General features: G+C 38.8%; 2 protein-coding genes across 3 annotated transcripts in view; one reads left to right on the forward strand and one right to left on the reverse strand.

The window, feature by feature from the left end:
• The window catches only part of Bfsp1 (beaded filament structural protein 1), a 70,370-nt gene extending 62,426 nt beyond the window's left edge, over positions 1-7,944 (reverse strand). For both annotated transcript variants that reach the window (XM_047540857.1, XM_047540856.1), the window contains exon 1: positions 6,707-7,944. The gene's annotated coding sequence lies outside the window, so the exon portion shown is untranslated. The remainder of the gene's footprint in view (positions 1-6,706) is intronic.
• The window catches only part of Dstn (destrin, actin depolymerizing factor), a 34,259-nt gene continuing 25,740 nt past the window's right edge, over positions 7,272-15,790 (forward strand). Inside the window, exon 1 of the mRNA XM_047540858.1 lies at positions 7,272-7,542. Coding sequence (XP_047396814.1) covers positions 7,540-7,542 — 3 coding nt within the window. The 5' untranslated portion in view covers positions 7,272-7,539. The remainder of the gene's footprint in view (positions 7,543-15,790) is intronic.

Below are 15,790 nucleotides of genomic sequence, written 5' to 3' on the forward strand. Positions count from 1 at the left end.
TGAAATACTTGTTTCAAAAGTAAAACTTCTCTGAGAACCATTTAATTAGCACCCTTTCACCCTCAGTTATCCTCTCTCACATTCTCACATCATCCAGTTTTATTGTCAACAGAGCACTTATCATTCATAACCCGTGCTTTTGTGTTTAGTTGTGTGTCAATCTCTGGCACACTAAGATTAAAGTTCATGATAGATAGCAAGAACCTTGTCCATTTCACTCATGGCTCCGAACGGAGTATGTACAAAACTAATATTGAAATAATGAATTCCATAGTTAATTTTTAAAAAGTAGCAGAATCAGGTTATTATTTCTTCAATATTTCCTTCCTTGTTTCACTAATTCCATAATCTGGATTCCTTTGTACAGCCTTTTCCCCTTTATCTTCCATGCCTTGAATTTTCTCTAAATTTTTTGCTTCTCTCATTTTTCCCCCTTTTATGGGGGGGTGGTATTGGAGACCAAACCCAGGGCCTTGCATATGTTAGGCGAATGCTCTATTAACTCAACTCTGCCCCCTCTTTGCATTTCTTTATACTGTCTTGATACCTTCCAGGTTAATTCCTTGATCCCAACGTTTGACTCATATCCTTATTTTGGATATATCCAGGCTGTTTCCCAATCCATTCACTGAATCTTTTATTTCTACAAAAATAATTTATATTCCTAATGTCCCCAATTCTTCCATAGCTGCTTATTCCTGCCCTGGTTTATCAGTATCTTTCCTTCTCTGAGAATATTTATTATGCTCATTTTAATTTCTTGCCCTCCTTTTTCTTCTGCTTGAGTTTATTTAGTTTGTTGTCTTTCTTTAGATTTCTCCTATGTCTCATGATCTTCATCCATGGACTTGAGATGTTTCCTTACTTGGCTTTTACAGAATACCTGGGGAGAGAGGAAATTGGTGCAGCTCCTGGCAAGTCTAGGGGAGACAGGTAGGGAGGCTGGTAGCCACTGACGTTGGAATCTGGGCTTAACCTCCTACCTCAACCAGGAGCTCCTGTCCCTTTCAGATGTCTTCCTGTTTCCTCTCCCCTCTCTGTTCCAGGATATTATCATTCAGTCATCAAACTTGGGGAAGTGAGGGAAAGCTCTGGGCCTCTGCAGTCCACTTGAATTTGTCATCTCCCCACACCCAAGCAGGGCTTCAAGGCAGCCTTAGTATTATCTGGCAGTCTCTGGGGAGATGTCTTGTAGATTTGGAGGTTTTTCAGTCCTGTAGTAGCAGTGGGGGAGACAGTGGTCTATAGAGTAGTAGGACAGGGTGAGAGAAAAATGGGTCCTCATCAGAGAGTTCACCATGACCAACCTGTTGCTGTGACATGGCTTTCCTTTCCTGTTATTTTCCTCCTGTTCTTTCACACCATGTAAATTAGTCTTTATATTTTTCCTGAAATTTCTTCTGATCTTTAAGAGAAGCCCTTTTGTTTTATACATTAATGTTTTGCTGTGAAATGTCTACTTACTTCATTCCTACTGTTGATTTTGCAGCCTGTGATGACGCTCAACCCTTGAGCTTCTTTGCATTCAGAAGAGTTTGAATTCATTTTGTTTATCCTTAAACCAAAATACTTGGTTCCCTTTATTGACTGTTTCTGAATCTTTCATGGCTCATTTTCCTTCAGAGGTATAACTCCCAGATCTGAATTATAGAATGTAGCATGCTTATGAAAATGGGATGGATCCCCAAGACACAGTTTAACGAATGTATAAAACTGCACTCCTATGTGTTTTTGAGACCAGTTGTACTTTAAAAAAAATGTTCTACATTGGAAAGTTCTGAAAGATTTTATGCTATCAATAAGCAGTGAGATACCAACTCTGAGGTTGGTGTGTATATGTCTGTGTGTGAGGAACTGTGGGATTGTTCATTTATCCCTAAACTGGGCTTCCTTTGGAACACTTCCCAAAGACTCTGGAAACATCTAGTTTAACAGATGTGCTTCAGAGGAGTGCATGAGCTCCTGCAGTTTATAGGCCAAGTTTTATGAATTGGAATAAATATGTATCTTTCCAGAGAGGGGAGCTTAGACTTTTTGTAAGACTCTCAAAGGGAACTCCAAGAACAGTTAAGAAGTATTGGCCAAGATTTCGTGCCATGGAACCATCCCTGGTGCCCATTAATGAATAAATAGATAAAGAAAATGTGGTATATAGACACAATGGAGCCATAAAGAATGGAATCATGTCATTTGCAGGAAAATGGATAGAACTGTAGATCATAATGGTAAGGGAAATAAACCAGACTCAAATAATGCATGTTTTCCCTCATATGTACAATCTAGGGGGTAATCTAGCAATCTAGGGGGTAAAAGACAACAGGAAAGTAATAGAGGGCTATTAGAGAAGAGGAAAGGGATGAGGGATTTCCCTCCCCCATCCTTAGGGGATGGTTGGGAGGGCAATGTGGGTGAGTGTGATCAAAGTATGTTATTTGCATGTAAGAGCATGTCACAATGAAATCCATTATTTTGTGTAGTTAAAATGCAGTAAAAAATGAAAAAAAGATTGTTATGCTACTTTCTTTTCCATTTTCTCCTGGTTTACCTTAAGAAGTGCACTATTATCTGAAAAAAACACATGGAATTGTTAAACATTATAAAAAAGAGTAGCATAGGACTTTTACTCTACCTTAAAGACTAATAATAGAGAAATCAATGTTATCATGTGATACTGTATCACTCCATTGAATATACTCAAATATATTTAGCCTTTACCAAAAATAGATGCCAGGGCCCTTGAGGAGGCATGATCCATTATGAACAGGCTGTGGGCAGTAAGTAATGTCGAGAACATATTTTCTTCAGGGCAGTAAGTAATGTTGAGAACATATTTTCTTCAGCTTCCATTAGTTTTAGCATTAACACATTTCTGTTATGTTAGGGAAGCACCAAAAGACACCTCAGTTCTCTTCATCTTCCTTACTAGTGATGTGTCATGTGGCCTAATGGTAAGGGTCATGAACTTAGAGCAAATTGCTTACACCTCTGGGTATAAGGAACATCTCTTAGCCTATCTCACCAGAAGGAGACCAATAATATCCACCTATGGTAGTTATCACTAGATATCTCCCAATATCCATTTTCCCCTTCTTCCTTAGTAAAGGAACCCCAATTTTACAGCTAAGCATACTACTGGTCAGGGCAGAGACCACATTTCCCAGCCTATGACTGAGTTCTGGTCACTGAGATAAAAGTGGCAACCCTGTACTTCTGGGAAGTTTTCTTAAAAAGGGAGGGGTGCCCTTTTTACCTTTTCTTCCTTATTACTGCTTAGAATGTGCAAGTAACAGCTGGTGTTCTAGCAGCTATTGTGGACCATTAGGTGACTTAGGGAAAGGAAATTATACACAACAGGATACAAACAACAGAATAGAGACTATCTCAAACACTAGCAAGTCAATATACCAAATCCGAGTTATGCCTCCGCATTTTTTTTTGTAAGTAAAATAAATTTCACAAATCAAATAGTGGCTTAAACTACTGTTTTGAAGTCTTGACAACATACATTTAAAAGATGCAAACAGGCTCAACAATACATACAGAAGTACACCTTGTTTTTATTCATTCATTCAACAGTGTATCTTGGGGATCTACCTATGTGGTCATTTTTCAAAAACACGGTACATTCTTTCACATTCATTTTGAATAGTCTGAACTCATTTAGTCTAGCTTTAAACCAAATATTTGACTCCCTTATTTGTCATAAGTCATAAGGCTGGTCTCTGAAACATTGTTTGTGATAGGTATGCATTGGAAATAACCTAAATGGTTATCAGTAGGGGAAAGAGTATGAATAACAATTACAATAACAAGCTACAGGACACTACAGACCAGCATAAAACCATTAAAAAAGAACACCATCAAAAGCAAAACACATGCATAAGGCATACTTATCTGTAAGGCTATACCACAAATTAACATCAGTGGTTACCTCTGAGAAGGGGACTGAGATTATAGGAAAGTAAAGTAGGTACTTAAAGAGTTTTCTTTTGTCGTACTATTTGAATCTTATTTTCATGCACAGAGACTATCTCAAACACTAGCAAGTCAATATACCAACTCTGAGCAGTACTGGGGATTGAACACAGGGCTTCACACATATTAGGTAAGCACTGTATCACTGAGCTATACCCCCAACCCTTTTTAGTTTTGAGACATAGTCTTGCTAAGTTGCCAAGGTTGGCCTCAAACTTGTGATCTTCCTACCTCAGCCTTCTGAGTAGCTGGGATTACAGGTGTTGACCACCATGTCCAGCTTGTTTGAATCAGGTGTAATGAGAATATATTCATGTCTTACTGACATGATTAAAATTATTTTTTAAAGACTGTAGTCTTTAATAAGGGCAGGGTATTAAAAAGAAGCATATTTGTAGGGAGACAGGGGTGAGACTTTAGATTTTTTTTTTTTTTAATGCTGTATTCCAACAGGGTTATTTCTCTGGCAAAGGAAAAATTTCCAGACAACCTATTAACCCATGTCTCTGCAAGCTCCTCATTAATGTATAATTTATTTTTCCTTGCCACTCACATTAATGGTTTTAAATAAAAGTGCTTCTAAGTTCACAGACTGTTAACTATGCAAATGTTTTCTAAATGAAAGACGGAATACACTCATCTCCTATTTAAGAAGAGATTTTATGTGCTATAGTTAGTTCAGGCTGCTTTAAAGAATATCATACCATAGAGTTGGTTTATCAACAATAGAAATATTTTTCATAGTTCTGGAGGCTGGGGAAGTTCAAGATGAAGGCACCAGTAGACTCAGTGTTTGGTGAGGGACCATTTCCTGGTTCATAGCAGCCTCTGTGTGCCGACACTGGTAGAAGGGGCAAAGGAGTCTCGGTCTGGAACACTAATCCCATTCCTGGAGGATCTGTCCTCATAACTTAACCATATCCTAAAGGCCCACGTCCAAATACCATTGCACTGGGGATAAGACTTCTGTATTTGAACTGGGTGGGGGGCACAAAAATAGTCTAAAGCATTTTGCTAAAACTTTTTCCCTTCGTGGGATGAGGGGGGCAAATATCAAGAACACTTAAGTGTACACCGAGGCTATGGGCAGAAGCTGAAGTTCAATGGAACCTCAAGAAAACGAGAGTTCTTAGGCCACGATGAAGTGATATGGAATTTTACCTGATCTATCCTAAAACATCTTCTGATACCGGTTAACTTACCGAACAAACATTAAACTATAATGTATGAAGGGTTAGGTCAGTTCATATAAGATGCATTTTAAATATCTCTCGACCTCAAGCAACTCCCAGCCTAATTTAGTGGTAGTGGCAAATATATTGGAGTGTGCTTATTTGTATATACAAACAAACAATTACAGAACTACATTTTATTAACAGTAGGGAAAACCCATAAAAACTTCATTCTGAAAATGTGGTTTGAGGACAAGAGGCATCTGCATCTTCTGGTGGCATCTGAGACTGCACCCCTAAATTCCTGAGTCTGCATTTTTTTAACAAGATCCCCAGGCAATCTGGATGCTAAGATTCTAGAATTGATGAACTGTGGGATTATAGAAGGGTTCACTATTGATTCCTTGGGAAGCAGTGAGGTGATGAGAACATTTAAGATTGAATAATGAGCAGATTTGTGATCATGGCAGTTAGAAAGAGCAAGAAGAGTATTGGAATGAGGTACAGGTGGACATTTTGGAAGATGTGGGACACATGTTAGAAAAGGTACACCAAGGCTATGGGCAGAAGCCACATACTTTGGACTTGCTGAACATTCTGGAGGAAGTCACAGAAAATTTTACGCAGGAAAGTAACAGGATCAAATTCTTATGCTTGGACACAATTGGTGGCAGAGTGGAGAATAAAATGCACAAGTGAGAGGCTGGAGGAGGCAGGCGTGTGTCCTTAAATGAGCACGCTCCAATTTTGGACTAGAAAGGAAGTCTCCTACTTGGTGGTGGTGGGGCGGGGGAAGGCAATGAGTCCCAGGCACACAAAAAACAAAGGTTCCAGATACAGCTGGATACAGATGGGTTCTTTCTCATTAGCCAGAGTTCTCAGAGTGAGCTCCAATCAACAACATGAGCATTACCTAGGAAATATTAGAAATGCGAATTCTCAGGTCTCATCCTAGATGCACTAAGTCAGAAACTCACAAATCTGACTTGGAACAAAGTTATTCACGTGATTCCAATGCCAATGTTCTAACCTGCCAAAAATCCTGTAGCAAGTGGTAAAGGCTTAAAAATAACACAACTTACTGCCTTTAAAAAAAAAAAAGTAATGAGAAATGGGTTTTTATGTTGCGTGGGCAGAACAAAAGCCACATACATCCTAGATTTTATATAGCACGCAGGGGTGGGGGAAATACCAATCATCTTGTCCAAAAGGCTCATTTTGGAGAATTAAAATAGTTTTGGTATAGACCATGATGTTCTCGGTAGACTAAATTAAGTAAAACTTAATCATCCCAGTTGATTCTGCCTGTTCCCTTTATTCCCCACAAAAACACCCGCAGAAAAAACCTCGGGATTCCTAATATCCCTCTGAAAACTGTTTCTGCTGCAACCGCCCATTAGAAAAACACAGTCCCAAATTAACACCTTCCAAAACGGATCAGCGGGCCAGGGTCCATCATTCCAAGGCAACGCTGCCATTTCCCAGCCACACCCCTGCGGGCCGTCGGCCTCCTCTCGGTTGTTCCCAAAGATAAATAAATCACTCCTTGTTTTCCAGACCTGAAATTAGCGGTGAGTCACAAAGCACTCTGAATGGCCACGGTCGCCTCGGGAAGGAGGAAAAATGTGCAGACTTTTCCTCTCACGCGAGGGCCCGACGTGCCGTGTTGGCCAATCAGAGGAGGGTGGCGGGAATCACACCAAAGTAGGTAAAAAATGCGGGATGCGGCCCCTCCGCCACGGCTGGGGCCTGGTTCCGCCGGTCGTCCAGCCAGTCCTCCCTCCCGTCCGCATCCTCCGGGGGCTGAGTCCATCCTCCGCCCCCAGCGTGCCCCTCACCCCCGCAAGCGGCGGTGCACACCTGGCCAGGTGGCTACTTCTATGAAAGGGCAACCGCTGCGCAGTGGGCGGGGCATCCTCTGGCCCCGCCCCATGGGGAGAGCCACTCCCTCTTAGTTCATCCTTTGCCCGCCCCTCGCCGGTAGGTGTCAGCCTAGGCTCCACCTCCTTGTCTTCAGGAGGGTTAGGGGACCCACTTACACTTCCAAAGACCCGGACGGTGAAGGGATACCAGCCCCCCAGCCCCAAGAAGGTGACCGAGGCCTCCCCACAGTTGGGAGTCCCTGAGGGTCGCTGGAACGGGGCGTTGCCAGACCGACCGTTGCCAGGTCTGCCGGTTGCACAGCAACGGCGGGCGGTGCGTGACGTGCGCAACCGCGTTTGGGTGCGAGGCGCGCGCCCGCCCCCTGGCGCGCGCCCGCCCCCTGGTAGGCTCGCGCCGCCGCATCGGCTTCGCGCTTGGTCTCTTGGTCTCGGAGCTGCGAGGAGGACGCTCCGTAGACTCGGTGCGGGTCGGCTACCTTCCCCGTGTTCCTCAGACAGCCGCGGTGAAAATGGTGAGTGGGAGGGAGCCCGAAGCGTGGACTGAGACGTCCAAGGACTTCTAGCCTCCGGGGAGCAGCGGGTACGGAGCTGAGGGGCGGGAGCAGCGTCTCCGCCACGGGAGGGAAGGAACCCGGCTGGGCTGCAGTCTCCCGATGGAGAGTTCCCTGGCTTCCGATACCCGGTTTGGGCCCTGCGCCCTGGGGCGGCACTCCGGCCTTTTGCTCCGCTCCCAGCTGCTTCGAGGCCGCCGCCGGAACTGTCGCCTCGGCGGAATCTCTCCCGGCCTTGGTACACAGGGGCGAACGCCCTCACCGCCTCGGATACAGATCTTGGGGTCTGCAGGCCGGGGGGGAGGGGTGTTGGAACCCGGCGAAGATCTTTGTTGGCGCGGGTTTCCCAAAGCCGGCTCAGTGACTGGCGCCTGTTTCGGTCTTGAGTTCTTTCCATCAATTAGAAAAATAAGACCTTTATTGAAAAACTCTAGAGGGTGGAATGATCGCTGACGAGCGTGACCCTGGAATGATTAAGAACTGGGTGGCCTTGCAGCCGCTTTGTTTGTCGTATCTGGCAATCAGCTTCCAGCAGCACTCTCGTTGTGCTTGTCAAGCTTGGCAGTGTCTCTTTTAACCCTTCCCTACCCGATCTGTCCGTGTACTACTAGAAAAGTTCTTTTACACGTAAACGTTTAGCTTTGCCAGAACTTGACATGCAAGCTTTGGGCAGGATGCTGGAATGCTAATTGAAGCAGATTTAAGAGCTTTTAAAAAGTCCGTTAAATTACCCGAGTCAGTAAAAAGTAAACATATTTAGTATATTGTAGATGATAGAGTTTTGGCTTAATTTACATATTATTTTCTTTCTCTAAATTGTCACTCTTATCTGCTGTAAAATAGCATTCTACGATCAGGTAGAACATTTTGTCATTTTCTGTAGGGCGCACATTGTTACCATTTTTGGTCAATGATTTGCAGGCAAAGTCTTAACCAGACTTTGTTAGAAATATCACACTGTTATTGCATCTTTCTGTCTGGAATTACTTGGTACCAGTTTTATCTGCATACAAAATGTTTTCGTGGAATAGCAGTTTTGGTTTTCTTAAGGTATTGCAACTTTCATGAAGAGAGGTAGGCTGACTCATTAGAGGGAGAAAAAAAACTGGTAGTTTCTTGATTGAGATTGTGTAATGGGGGTTTGATATTTAGTCTGTGGTTCTTTTTGGTTTAATGTAAGTTACCAAGAGGATCACCATTTTAACCTCTTTAAGATTTTAAGTATATATACTACTTTACACTAGAAGACTTTTAAACTAAGGGCTTTGAGTTTTGATAAATTTAAAAACATCCACGTTGATGAAAGTGCTTTGAAGTAGACTGGAGCCTGCATTAGGGTCTTCTGACTTATTTATTTATTTAGTTGCTAGTACAGGCTTTATTTTTGTTTGAAAATAGGACCAAATATTTGACTTTGGTTAAACACTTAAGTTACATACTTAATATTAGAGCTTAAATTCCATAATTTTGTACCTTGAAATAAAATAAAGGGAAAGTCTTTTTTCTATTTCTTTGTACTTGTTGGGAGAAGAAATAAAAACATGGATGAATTCTAAATAGATCTGACTTTTTGGTCTTAGTGAGATCAAGAAGCCCTTACAAGCTACTTTGGCTTGGATGCTTGCAAAAAACAAAGAGTTCAGGATTCCGATCCATCATTTTTAAAGGTTACTCTTATGTTTGGTCTTGTGAACACAAAGGATCTTCACTCAGTCCAGCTTTTAGAGAATATTGTGAAGAAGAAGAGTTCCTGTATTAGCCTAGATTCTCTTCTAGCATTTTCTTTCTGTATTTGGAACTGTTTAGATTTCTTTGTTTCATGCTTGGTTCCAAGTTTGTTTTTTTTTTTTTTTTTTTTTTTTTTTTTCTTTCTGAGACTTCATTTTAACTGCTAATGGGTTTGTTCTAAAACAGCAGAATTACTTCCTGGTACTCTCCAAGTCTTCTAGAAGCACTTGTAATAAAGCAATTTGAAACCAACTCAAAAAATCATCCTGGACACTTGAAGATGAGATTTAATGTTTTCATATGTCTCACTTTATAGTGCCCCCACCCAAAAAAAGAGCTTACCTTCACAAAAACCACATTTACACACCTTTTAAAAAAATTTTATTCTTTTGTATGTGTGTACTGGGTGTGCCAGCCTCTTTATTATAGTGCAAAGATTGTTTATCAGTCCACCATCAAGTTCTTGGGGTTGTTTGCTCAGTAGTTTTGTTGGATATGGAGTGAGATGTCACACATAGACTTTCCTAGCTCTTATAACCAAGGCGTGCACTGGCAGCTCTTTAGAAAGTAGGAGTATACTCTTGCCCCTAAAATAAAGTTAAGATCTATCTATGTAATCTAACCCTTAACTTTAGCCTAATCAGAACTCTGCTCTAACAAACCAAGCTAATAATTTTGAAACATTTTAAGGAGAAAAGTATGCAGACTTTTAAAAAAGGTTAACTTTTTGCCATATTCAGGTTTTGCCATATTCAGATAAATATGTGTCTTTTTCCCATTCCCTTCTTTCCCCAGAGATAACTACTCCTGTGTCAAAGACATAATGTACTGGCCCATTAAGGAGATTGTTTTATTCAGGCTATTGCAAATTAGGAAAACATTTATTAAGGAGAAATTTCTCAAAGAAAAAGGGGGCCTGGGTCAAATAAACCAGGGAATTTTGAGGAAGAATGGAAATGGGCCTTATTGTAGAATATACAATAGGCCTGTCCTTTTAGTTACCTGTTTCCCATAATACAAAATGATGAGGGTAGATTTCTTTACCATCATTGTTTCCAGGATGGAAACATATTCACCTAAAATTGATGTATTCCATTCTCACTGATAGTTCCATACTTTTCACTATACATGTATGATGTTCATCATTAATAATACATATTACATTTCTATAAATGCAAAATTTATAAAAACGCCGTGTTTGTATAGCCTTTTGCAGCTTTTTTTTTTTTTACACTTGAAGACTTTTAAACTAATGTAATAATATTGCTCTCCTGTCACATTAGTCTCTTTCTATGTCACTTCAGCTGCTAAATCACAGAAATTCAGTACTCTCTTAATGCTAGTCACCTGCCATTCTCAGGCTTCTGGTAAGGGTTGACCATGGAGTGCTTCAGGGTAGAGTTCCTTTTTAGCCGAGGTCTGTGGAGATTAAACCCTTCCACTTTATATTTGTCCTTCTCTCTTTCTTAGGCAGTTCACCTAGCCAAATATTAAAAACAAACACAGAGGATGTATGGGAATTTCACTTTCTGTTCAGATTTGCTGTGAATTAAAACTTCCCTCAAAAATATTCAAAAATAAACATGCAAAACAAAACAAATTAACCATGACTATTTTTCTAATAGAATTGGTTTAAATAAAATGTTTAACTTAGAGTAAAGGAGAACTCTGAGCATTTGTGGTTTTATACTAATGTAACTTGATAATTCATTTTGAGTATTAACTAAATACCGTGAGATGAAACACATTGTACTTGAAATTAGAATCAATCTTGAAGGTCCTGAAAACAAATTCTTTTTTTTTTTTTTGGTTCTGGGGATCGAACCCAGGTTGAAAACTAATTTAAATATAAATGCAATGTTTTCTTATTCTTCTTTTTTTTTTTTTTTTTTTTTCTTTTGGCAGTACTGGGGATTGAACCTAGGACCTGTGCATGCTAGGCAAGTGCTCTTCCACTGAACTACACACCTGGCCCTTTCCAAATTTATCTTAAGACAGAGTCTTGCTAAGTCACCTAGACTGGCCATGACTTGAGATCCTCCTGCCTTAGCCTCCCAAGTAGCTGAGATTACAGATGTGCATACATGCATTGTTTTAGATCGGCAGAGCAACACTTGAGTGCCCTGAGTTACTAGGCCTACTCTCTTTATTGTACTGTTTGCTAATTGTATATATAACCAACAGAACAATAAAGAAATAAGATTGTTATGGTATCTTGAATTTACTTCCTTTGGGGCATAATATTCTTTTCCAAATTATCCATGAGTCATATTCAAAGGTACATTTAACAATTAAGAAATATTTTAATTACAGTTTTTTTTTTTTGTCCCTGCTTCCTTGTGCTGATGTTAGAAGCTGAAAGTTTTCACATGGAATTGTGCTTCTGAGCTATCACCTATTTGTTTTTCTTAAAATTTTTTTGAGAAAGATATAGACTTAGAAAAATAAACATACGGCTCATTTATACCAGTAATACCTTGGACGCACTTGTTACATTCATCAGAATATTCTGTACCAACACTTCCATTGAATCATAAGATTTTAGTTTATAGTGATTCTCAACTTAATACTGAGCTAGTCTTCTAGTAACTGACCTTGTATATGCTACTTATTCTAATCCATGATTCACTTTTTTGTGTTAAAATGGAAGAATCAATTTTAAAATATTTTTAAAGTGATTGGTTTAAGTACAAATGCAATTAAAACTTAAGAATTGAATTGAGTTGAAAGTGTGAAAAGGCTGAGAACCAGTTTTGTTGGAGCAAGACTAGAAACTTCAGTGGATATCAGTGAAGTCATTTGTCACTTCATTTTGCTTTTGGATCACATCAAAGAAAGATTGTTTACTCCTTTCAACATTTTATCATTGTAGTTTGCTACTTTTGTTTGCCTTATCACAGGAAAGCAAAGATGAGTTTCCTGTTCTTATTCCTGTCTTAGCTTGTATATGTAATCAGGTTTATTTCAAAATGTTCTCATGTATTTATTCGTGGCATTTTCAGATAATAATGGAGCTAAAAGGTAAGACTCTTCCAGCTTGCTTTGGAGCAACCTTTTAAGTTTATTGTTGATTTCTGGGAGCTTTGAGGAATTCTTAAATTGCTGAAGTTTTGTTATTATAAAAATGTTTAGTTTTTATGTCAGTATTATAGGATAGAAATAAAATATAAGCTATTTATATACTTAAAATTTTCTAGTAGCCCCATTTTAAAAAGTAAAAAGAAAAGGTGAAATTTATTCAAATCAGTCTATCCAAAATACTGTATCAACATTTTATGTATTTATTTATTTTTTTAATTGTAGATGGACATAATACCTTGATTTTGTTTACTTTTTTATTTTTTTAAGTGGTACTGAGGATTGGACCCAGTGTCTCACACATGCTAGGCAAAGCGTTCCACCACTGAGCCACAACCCAGCCCCTTTATCACCATTTTTTAAACTATTTAAAAAAAATTTTTTTTAGTTATCAGTGGATTTTTTATTATTATTATTATTTATTTTACATATAGTGTACAAGAATTGAACCCAGTGCCTCATATGTGCTAGGCAAGTGCTCTGTCACTGAGCCACAACCCCAGCCCTAGTACTGGCCATATATAAAAGATGCCATGTGGTTAGTTGCTACCTTACTTTACCAGCCTTACATTTTCTGTATTGGTCTATTTAATATGTAATGGAAAGTTAATATGATTACCAACACTTTAATTCTTTGCATTTCTGCACATGTACAAGAACCAGTGTTAAGATAGCAAATGTTTCTTTTATAGCACTCATTAAGATATTTTGTGAAACTGTAATGTTGATTCTTTAAAAATAATCTATATATATCAATAGTGTGATGCCTCTCATGGCAGGCTCACACAGATGTTAATAAACAGGAAGAAGAGGTTTTTCTTAGTTATAAAAGACAGGTTCTCGTGAAGATGGATTGCTTGAATTTTTATACCTTTTGTTCCCATATACTTTTTAAAAATGCCATGGAAATTAAGGTTTAAGGACTGAACTCCTCTTTTATACTGCATTGCAATTTAGAGTCAATTTTACAGTGAAAATCCTGTGATGAGACAAGCATTATTAGAGTAATACCTTTAAAATAATTCTGGCATACAGAAACCCCCTCAATAAATGCCAGTTCCCCTCCATTCCTTGAAAATGAAACCAGTTTAGGTATTCGATGCTCATTGAGGCATCCTGAACCATACAAAAGCACTTGAAGGCCTAATAAATGAAAAAAACAAGAAGTAATGGTGTCTTAGATAAGTACTGGGTGTCAGGCATTGTGTTATCTTGTCTTAATCCTTATCCATTGGAGCAGGTGTTATTCCAGTTAAATCATAGAGACAAGTGGTTAAGAGCATGGACTTAGAGTCTGGGTATTAAGATTTTTTAAAATCTCGGTTCCGTCACTTACTAACCATAATACCTTAAAGTTACTGACTGTTTCATGCCTTGATTTCATGATTCTTCTGTGTGAGAATGTTAATGGTACCTACCATCACACTATGGGTGATGCATAGTTTAAAGAAGTACCTGGCATGTAGTAAAGTGCTTATCAGTGTTGGTTAGAATAATAATATTAAATGGTGTCAGCCTTGGATCTAATTTAGATTGATACTGTTTTCTTTACTTGCTATATGAATGGAAAAAGTAAAAAATCACTTAACTCCTTGAAAAGGGATTTCTGCTTAGCCAATCAAAAGGCAGATATAATCCTTCGAAGAGCTAATTCTGGAAAGATCTCCTTGACTTGACAGCTCCCTCCCTTGACTTGACCTCCCCTCATACAGAAGCATTTATTTTTGACAGCCTGGGGATCTTGCTATGTGTAGCACTATTTACATAGATTCCTACTTGTGCATGTTTTAACTTGGGTAAATGTTCAGAATAGTTCAAAGTTCTTATTAATCCTTAGATCCTGTATTGATCTTGTCTTGCCTCACATATGCAAGGAAAATGCTCTACCACTGAGCTACATCCCCAGCTTTTTTGTAATTTCGAGATAGGGTTTAAGTTGCCCAGACTGACTTTGAACTTGTGATAATCCCCTTAGCTTCCCAGGTGACTGGGATTATAGATGTATACCATTCTTTCAACCAGTGCATGCTTTTGTAATTATAGATCTTATAAAAGAGTGGGGAGGAGTGCCTTAGAACATATTTCAATAGTTTTACTATTTCTTTAATGTTACTTTACTTTGAATCATTTTATGTAATGAATTTCTTATTTTGACTTTTCAGGTGACTTGATTCTTGATGTAAAAATATCTTGTCCCCCACTCTTGGGTATCTTTTATTCTAAAGTAATTAATAAAGAATTAAAGACAGTTTTTCAGTGCCCTCAATGTTTAGAGTAGTCATTCATTCAACAAATATTCAAGGGATTGTTATATGCCAAGAATTAATCCAGATACTAAGGATACAGTATTGAAAAACAAAGTTCGTTCCTCATTGAAGTTACCATATTAATATAGAGGAACAGACAAAACAACAATAGCAGAAACCAAAATTGTGTCAAATAGTAGTTAAAATGGTAGGAAAAAATTAATCAATATGGAATACTAGCAGAGTTGTCTTTTTCTGCTAGGATGTTGGAGAAAGCCCTTGAAGTACGTGGCATTTAAGGTGAGACTTGCATGGCACAAAAGAGCTAGCCACGTGAAGATTATTTCAGCAGAAGGAACTGCTGTGTAGAAAGACCTTGAGAACACAATGAGCACCACATATGCACATAATAAAGGCATGTTTGGCTAGAATTCAGGGAACAAGGGGAGAAAAGTAGGAAAGAGTTATAGGCAAGAATTAGACCAAGGAAAGTGGTTAGGCCAAAGGTAAGGAATTTGAATTTTGTTCTGATCACATCAGGAAGTCATTAGGTGTGTGGTAGTGGGGACATGTTAAGTAGTGGAGAGAAATGATTTGTCCCTGTCCATCTGTGTATGTGTGTACAGACAAGACCAAATTAAAAAAAAAAAAAAACAGCAAACATTGTTATTATTCAGGCAGTAGATTTGGTAGCATGGTTTAGAATTTATTAGTAGTGGAGCTGATGAGGTGAGTAGATTGGATATGTGTTTGGGGGTAGACCTGACAGGACTTACTACAATTTGGGTATGTAATAGAAGGGAAAGAAAGATCATCAGTGATGACTCCCCAGATCTAGACTCAAGGTTGATGTTATTAAAATAGTTTGGCAAAAATAGACTTTCTTAGAACTTTGAGAAACAATAATATTAATCCAGATTATTACAGATCTTCAAAATACTTTAATTGCTTATCTGATTATAAGAGTGATGTATGTTCATTATAGAATATTAGAAAAGTTTAGTAGTAATGACAATCCCAACCAAAGTATAAACATTTGACAGATTTTCTTCCAGACCATGTTGTCATTCTTCCCAGTAAATAATTTTTAGGTTCCTTGTAGGAATGAGCCCTGTTGTAGGCTTTGGGTATTCAATAATATGTAAGATATGATTCCT

Source organism: Sciurus carolinensis, chromosome 2, assembly GCF_902686445.1.
Source record: "Sciurus carolinensis chromosome 2, mSciCar1.2, whole genome shotgun sequence".
Lineage (NCBI taxonomy): Eukaryota > Metazoa > Chordata > Mammalia > Rodentia > Sciuridae > Sciurus > Sciurus carolinensis.